This window comes from Drosophila eugracilis, unplaced genomic scaffold (assembly GCF_018153835.1).
Source record: "Drosophila eugracilis isolate 14026-0451.02 unplaced genomic scaffold, ASM1815383v1 contig_649, whole genome shotgun sequence".
Lineage (NCBI taxonomy): Eukaryota > Metazoa > Arthropoda > Insecta > Diptera > Drosophilidae > Drosophila > Drosophila eugracilis.
The window spans coordinates 1277944-1286411 of NW_024573535.1; the positions used below are offsets into that span (position 1 = coordinate 1277944).

The 8468-nt window shown below is 41.1% G+C and overlaps 1 protein-coding gene across 1 annotated transcript in view; it reads left to right on the forward strand.

The window, feature by feature from the left end:
• Positions 1-5195, forward strand: part of LOC108109696 — a 46268-nt gene extending 41073 nt beyond the window's left edge. Inside the window, exon 4 of the mRNA XM_017218322.2 lies at positions 699-5195. Within this exon, the coding sequence (XP_017073811.1) occupies positions 699-2500 (1802 nt within the window). The 3' untranslated portion in view covers positions 2501-5195. The remainder of the gene's footprint in view (positions 1-698) is intronic.
• The last annotated feature ends 3273 nt before the right edge of the window (positions 5196-8468 follow it).

An 8468-nucleotide genomic window follows, 5' to 3' on the forward strand; every position in this document is an offset into this window, starting at 1 on the left:
TGGGCAGGGGTGGTTGCGGATTGGGGATTTTGTGTGGTTTGTAAGGATTTCAGGACCAACATTGAGCTGGGTCAAACGAGAAAGAAGGGCAAGATTAGCAGGCAAAGCCTTACGTACCCTGGAAAATAATATTCAGCCAAGAAGCATATAAGAGCTGGATGTCCTAAGCAAATGGTGAACTAAACCACAAACGGAGTTAGGGTCTGTAACAAGAAAAGGACAGTTAACCTCATCATCCTTCTTTCAGATTACTAGCAGTGTCTCCCTGGCCATTTGATTTTACAAGAGTATTTTAACAGTTTTTAATACATTACTATTTAAAGAAGAAACCAAGGAAATCCTGAAACAAAAGTATCTTTGAAATAGCAGAGGTAGTAATAGTGTTATGACCTCTAGAGGGGAAGTTTGGCTCATCTTTACGCCAGTCTTCGGGGCCTTTGGGAGAGCCAACAGAGAATCAGCATTATAATGAAAACTTCTTAAGGTCTGATCAACTTACAAGGAACTACAGAGCAGTTTTGGGTCACTTCATACTCTTGCCAAACTTCTTGCCATTCCATACCACCCTCTTAGCCACTTTTCCAGAGTACCAGGCAAGAGAAGCTCTTGTTGTCCGTTGGCCTAATAGAAATCTATTACTTCCGAGCCCTAAAAAGCGTGCCGAGACTAACAAAGATTTTTTTTTGTTTGCCTTACAGCTACTGCAGCCACGCCCACTACCACAACGGCCGCCTCATCGGCGTTTGAGCGTTTCAAGGCGCTGCGTAGAAGTCGCCAGCGGACGGGGCACAAGATCCACAAAAAGCGTTACAAGGACTATCTGAAGAGGCAGCATCCGAAGATGGAAGTGACAGCGCCCCCGGAAATGGCTCCAGCAGCCACCATGTCAACGAGACACCTACAAAAGTTGCAGAAGGAGCGAGAGCGATCCACGCACTCGGCACCGATCTTCGCCTTGGGAGTGCGACCCCAAAGGCCAATGGTGGTCACTGGGAAGCCCTTCTACGAGGGACAGGTCAACTACTACGACAACCAGCAGCAGCTGGACGTGGATCTCAAGCATCATACGGAAATGGAACGTTTGATTGCCCACGACAATGGCAATTGGTATCGCCGCATCAGTCCGGTTTTGAGGAATGGCGTCAAGAGTGATCCGCCAGTGAAGGACCACCACCACCACCATCACCACCACAGTGGACATCTGGGCAACCACCACCACCACCATCATCATAGTCACAATCACAACGGGGCACACACTCACCATCATCACAGCCACCAGAAGTCGACGCATCTGAGGCCACGACCTAGTAATCCCTATCAGAGGAAAGCTCCATCAGGAATAGGTGCCCCCAGTCCACCACCGCCACCCACTCCGCCTCTTCCACCGCCGAAGCCCCAACTGGGCCATCAAATAACCGAGCTGGAACATCTCGAAAGGTACTACGCCAAGTGGCCGCATCTAGCCCGGGTGCAGTTCCAGGTCTACGATGAGCACTATCGCGAATCGCATCCCGAACTCTATACCGACTACGAGGATGACTACGAGAGTGCCGCTGAGCTGGAGGAGGCCCAGCAAGAGCGCGGTGAAGAGGCCAATCTTCCGCCCTACATCAAGAAGTACAACAGACGGAACAAGCAGTTACTCAATCTCCTGGAGGGCACACTACCCACACCCACCATGAATCCCGGCAACTCCTTGGGCAGCACCGAAACCGTGCGACTGGATGATGAGTATCTGAAGGAGAAGAGGCGACGTTACCACCAGCACCAGCGTTTTGAGGATTTGTTTGCCCAGCAAAAGAATCGCTATAGTACCACTCAAGCCACGCCCAAAGAAGAGGTCACCATGGCCAAGGTGGAGGACTCTAGGGATGTGGGATTCAAAGAGAGTCCAGTGACATCCACAACGACACCCAGCAATCAGCTGCCCGAAGAAGATGCACCCGCAGATTCTGGGGAAGAAACAGATCCTGCACCCGAAGCCCTGGACTTTTGGCAGCGGGAAATGGCCAGCAAGGCCAGTAAGACGGCAGGAAACCAACCGGCAAGTCCACAATCTACCACCACGCCCAAGCCAGCGCTCTTCAAGCTCCCTTCATATCCTGCCATCGCTGGCAGCTTCTTGGGCACACCGCGCAGTCGCAGCCGGAGTGCCCAGTTCGTGGCCAATGTGGCTGGACGGGGTCAAAGTAGTTGGCCTCGTTTGGAGACGGGCAATTCCACGGAAAAGCCAGCTTCTGCCGGAGGAGGATCCCCGGTAGCCGGAGGAGCTGGAGGTGGACGGGGAGATCCCTCGCCACTAAACTCCTTCGTTTACCATCGTGTGGTCGATGGCATTGGCTTGGCGGGTGGAAGTGGATCCGCCATCTCCGGCTTCGTCGGCAGCAGTAGAGGCAAACAGTCGCGACTGCCATTCGTGGCCATCACGGATCGTCGGCTGGAGAAGACGCTGGCGGAGCGACACAAAGACTTTGAGCAGAATCACTTTCCGATGCCTTAAGCCGCGTATTTGTGCAGCAATGGAAAAGCTAGAAAAGCTGGAAAAGCTGGAAAAGCTGAAGAGGGAGAGGAATGGTAAAGGAAAAATTAACGATGAGTTGGTAGCTGAGGGTGGAAAGGGGAACTTTCGGGGAACTATTTTGAAAAGGAAACCAGGAAAGGAATAAAGCCATATCTTAAAAAAACAAAAAGAATTTAAAATTGTGAATTTTTTAATTATTTTATTGGTTTTTTATACCCTCCAAAGCTTAAAAATCTAATCAAAGTGTCCTGTTAATCTTATTTTTTTAGCTTTTTAATATTTAAAGTGAAAAAAAAGTTTGGGAAAAGCGTAAAGCGTTTTGTTTAAATTTTTTATAATTTTTCATAATGAAATGTTAATTTTAAATAGATTTATGTTTAACTTAAATAAAAATAAAGTCAATTCCCATTTGAAGCCATTTTCGAGCCACAATAAACTGATGCCAGCCAGCTGTTAAATGCCATCGAAGAGTCAGTTCCCATTCCCCTTTCCACACCTGATATACCAACTCAAAATCTAAACATAATTCTAGAACTATATTATAGTCGCCGCTTTCGGAGGTATTATTTTTGGTGTTTTATGTTTTACAAGGAGCGAAAGAAGCGAATCAAAAAGGATATAGAGATAATGGTCGAAAACGAGTTTTTTGTGTGGTGAATAAATGAAGAAAATTAAACGATAAACGTTAGAAAAGGTAAACGATAAAATAAAGAAACAACAACAAAAAAATGAAATGTAAAACTAAAGTTAAGCGAAAAACAATTTTTTTTTTTTTGTGTATAAATAGTGAAAAAACACCTGTAGACGAACACAAACACAAACATATATACGAAAGAGACACACACACACACACACGGACACTCAAAGAGCTGTTAGAAATCAAAAAGTGATAACCGAAGAAATAATAATCATTTTCGCCTTAGTTTCGATTGGATTTTATTTAGTTTTAGAAGCCTTGCTTTTGGGTGTAAAGTAGCTGAAACTTAGAACAAATTGTTAAAAAAAGAGCCTCTCCAACAGTGCTGTCAGATGAGAAAACCAAAAAAAAAAATAAGAAAAATTTAACGTTTATCGGTAAATCAACAGTTAAAAGCTTTTAATTGATAATTTTTGCTTGAATTTTTGGCCACAATTCTTGGTTTTAACTTTTTAACTTCAGAATTTACCAATTTCCAAAGAGCAGTTTTTCATGTAGGAAACAGTCAGTTCTTACTGACCAAAACCTATCTATAAAAGGGATGAAAAGACAGCACTGTTCTCCCCAAGCACCAACACACACAGACACAGACACTGACTGCTTTACTGTTGCCCTGGCACGCAAAATCCATCGAAATAGGTTTCAAAATTAAAGGAAAAACAATGAAAACACAGAAGAGGGAAAACGAAATTTGGCAGAAGACAATGTTGCACAAAACTTGAAAAGTATTCAATTAGCCAGAAGAAAACAAACAATAAGTTTTAGTGGTTAGCAGAAGGGCAAGCGAAGAGAAAACATAAAGTGTAAAACAACATATCAAGGCGGAGACAAGACAATGTTCAGCAAGGATTGGAAAATTGAGAAAATCGTACAAATTGGGAACTTCAAATATAAGTTTATCATCTTCTATCGTTTATTTATGTTAATTGTTTTCTTAACTTAAAAAATATTTCAGCATTAGTACTAGTTTTAAATGGCATCTAAAAGTATGCAATGATTTTTTATACAACAAAACTAAGGACTTTCTGTTTATATTTTGTGTTCTTTTTTCGTAACTATTAACATTTTAGTTATTCTAAAACAAAAATGCATTAGTTACTTTGGAAAATGTAATCTGTTAAAAGTCTTAAAGTTTTCCCAGCTTGTAAGGATTTTCCTTTTGGGCAGTATATGACACGCACACACACAAAAATGGAAAAATAAAAGTGCAAAAAAGGGAGACGATGAAAACTGTGGAAATTCCCCCGAAAATAAGTCGAAAACTTAAGAAATGAAAAATACTTTGTGTAGAAAAATAAAACAGAAAACAGCAAAAAAAAAACCAACGCATTTCCACAGCTTTAGCCGAATTACGAGTTTTTATACACACGCACACTGACACAAAGTATGTGAGCGGAAATAAGAATTTCATAAGCAAGGCGAGAGGACAAAGGAGAGGGCCAGAAGGCGGGGCGAGAATGCAATGCGGTGTAATTAACATATCAAAAGCGAAACGCGAAGAGCAAAAAGAAAAGGCAAAAGCGCCAAGCAATTAAAACTAAGCGCGGTGGCAAATATTTCTCAAACTGGATTCATAAAAGTAATTTTGTTTGATAAAAAGCTCAGCTCAGCTCCGGAGTGGCGGAGTAGCGGAGTGGCTCAACTTTAATCTTGAAATACTTTAAGTTGAAGGGGGGGAAAAAAAAAGGAAAACCGATTTCGATTTTCCGGATTCGCGGAAATGTTCGCTGTTTGTTTGTTGTACAATTTAATTGGAATTTGAGTTGAAATGAAAACAGGAGAAGAGCATAATGGAAAAACCTTCAAAGGTATCAGCGTATCAAACAAACGAACAGAAAAAAAAAAAAAAAAAAAAGAAAGAAAGAAAGACACAACACAGACAACACTGCAACATATACATGTATACACATCTCATTATGTGGTAACATTTTAATGGAATGAAATTCAATAAAGCAACAATTTATTATTTACGCATAATCATGGTCTGCCTTCTTGTTCTTGGCATGGGAACTCCGCCCGGCCGCCACCGGCAGTCATTTAATTCAAATAAAATATTCAGCAATTAACGCGCTTTTCCCGGGAATGGGGTCATGTGTGTGGGTGTGAGTGTGGAAAACCTTCTTAGCCCCACTTCGTTTTGAACTTGGTAATGTTTCTAGAACAATTATGGATCGTAGGGGTTAGGTCGCTTTGAGAACTGCCAAGTGCTGGCAAGGCACTGGTAAATATATCATTAAAGTTAACTGCTATCGAAAGTGTAGATATATCATGTGGTATATATAGATAGATAAGTAGATAAATAGGTAAGGATTTTAGACACCTTTGATATAATTTTTAAAAGCATAATGAAGTCTAATTAGGACAAAGATAACCTCTGTTGCAGTTTCTCTAACAAACCATTAAACGTGCAAGAAGCAGCAATTTTCAAGTTTTAAAGTAAAAGATGATCTCATAAATTATACATATTCTAGATCAGCATCAAGTCGAGTTGTTCTGGTGATGTTCGTTTGTCCGAGTCTAGAAGTGTTGAAGAATAGCCATGACTTTATAACGGAGCCATCGTAGGACTGATAGGGATATGATTAAAAAGAAATTAGTTCGTTATAGAAAAGATCCGTGAACCCTGTTTAGCGTTAGCGATTCACTTGATTAGCACAACCTAAAAAGATTTTCTTAGTAGTTCAACCTACATTGCTTAGATTGTTATTGTTATTGTATTAAGTTATGATGAGTATTTTGGTTTGATCGATTAAGCCGTATTTTTAGGAATGTCGTCCCTTAGAAGGTTTATTTATTTAAGGCTAACCATTAGTTAAAACTAAGAGCTAACAAGTGGCTAGGAGCAATAGCAGCTAGGGCCTTCAGCTCAGCTTAAGTTAGAATATGGCTTGTGAAAGTTTGGCTTATGAGTATATACAAGATATTACTAGGGATTACTATTTACATTTTATTTAGAAAAAATTTGATTTAGTTAGATTTGGGCAGTTGTTTAGGAATTTAAGGATGTTTAGGGAGTTCGTATCTGTGGGGCTAGCTATGGTGGTGATTGGATCAGGAAGAAGACATCTATGGGAAAGCTGGAACATAGGAGTTTATTTTCAAAATAGAAAAATTTAAAATAACTTTTAAATTTAACAAAGTGTTAAAGCCATAGAAAGCTTTATTAGATATTAAAAACATTTTTAGAACTAAAAACAAAACTCTTTCAATAAAAATTAAAGATTGGACTTGAAGAAAGTATCACCTGGACGGTTTCCGGCTCGATAACAACACTAAAATATTTTCCCGCCGAAATGATATATCATATATATCCCATTAAATTCCCCATGCCGACGATCAGACCGAAAGGGTTAAGGGGAACGAAAAGCCAGGGAGACGGCGGCAGCTCGTTTATCAATCGCAACGGGCGTGCATTTAATTACTTAAACGCTTATCGAATAACGGCCACGCACAAATCACCGGCAAACTGAAGCATAAAGCCCCCGACGCAAAAGAGATAGCTATACCCAGTAAGAGAGAGAAAGACAGAGAGAGAGAGAGACTGCAGCAATGCATTTGTCGCTGCAGTTTTTCAATTACGCCGTTTTATTTCACCTTTTCCTCGCTCACGTGTCAGGGGTGAAAATCTGTCAGTTGATTTGCATAAAATGTTGCCGCACTCCATTGCGCTTTCTATATATGTTTTCCCGTTTTTTTTTCCTCTCTCTTTGATTTTATTTTATTTCCCCGTACGTCGTTGCACATTTGCCAAATAATTCCAATTCAATTTGCGAATCTCTCGTTCAAGTTTCGAGGCAGTTTCAGTTGCCACAACTTTCCGCCCGGAATGAAGTTAAATCAAATGTTTTATACGGCAGCGATCGCGGAGAGTAGCAGCCAGGCGGGCACTTGCACTTCCCTGATGCTTACAGGGTATCTTGGCGGGAATTTGAATAGACACGTAGCCGGAGACCAGACAGCCAAATGGAGACATTGCTGCAGAGGCGGTGGAGCTACCAAAACCGCCGCCTCAAGGCAAAGTCGCGCAGCAACAACATCGCACTGGGAAAAGAAGAGTAGAATTTTATTTTATTATAGTTCTTTAAATGAAGAAATTCGAATTATAAAACTTTCCTAAACAGATTTAGCCACTACTTTTAACTACTACTTTTACAGCATACTTTTGAGCGCACTTAAAATTGGCTCTAAAGGCAATTAAATTAGTTTTTAAATGCCTTTTAAGGATACAGAACAGAGGTGCAGAGTTAGATTTAACCATCTTCTTCTATTATATTATTTTTCGCAGTGCATCAATGTCGTAAAGGTGGTGGCTCAAGTTGAAGGCAAACTGCTTGCGGCGCTCTTTCAAAGCGTTTCAGAAGAGACAAGGAACTGGATGAGGGGGGAGTGGAGAGGTGGGAGCATTTTCCTAGTCGTGCCAAGTGCAGCAGGATTTCATGTACCTACGTGTGTGGCCCCGTCTGTCCGCCGGTCTGGCTGTCGGTTTGTCTTTGTCGCTGGTTTAGTTTAACTCCGTGTCTGTCTGCGTATGTTTGTAGATCACTGAAAGGAAATGTTGGTGTTAAGCTTGGGAAAATGAATTATCCACCTAAAATAAACTAAAGTCCTTTTAAGATCTTAAGAATGGTCATTACTTTGGTTAGATGGCACTATGATCTTCCCGTCAGCGCATTTTTTACCCCAATTGAGTTTTATTTGTAGAACTCGTCTAGTTTTTCATGGGAACAATCAAGGAAATCTCTTCAAAGGTTAAACAGAAAGGTGTTAGAAATAGAACCTTCGGACATCAATAATAAATGCATTTTTGTTCACATCTTTTAGTTATAAACTTTTTATTAAAAATTGATTAAGTGTAATTTGTTCTCCATATACTTTTGTAGTTACGTCTGAGTTACCCACAGTTTTCCTTAACCTTTTTTCTTTTACTTGCATTTTCCATGTGCGACAATGTAACACAAACTCACTCACACACACACAGAGAGAGAGACAAACGAAGCTGGAGAAAATCACGTAAACAGATTTTTGTTGTCTCAGCAACCGTTTGGCATTCCTCGGCTTTGCCGCACGTTTCCCCATTTTGTTTTCCTCAGCCAGGCATTTTCAATAATTAAACATTTGCGTGCGAAATGGCCGCGTAAAGTTCCTTCCGCTGTGAAATCCAGCACCGCACTTTTGCCCAGTTTCCTCTGAAAGTTTTCCAACGCTTCTGTTGTTGTCGCTAAGCCCCCGGAGGTCCGCCGCTGTCTCGCA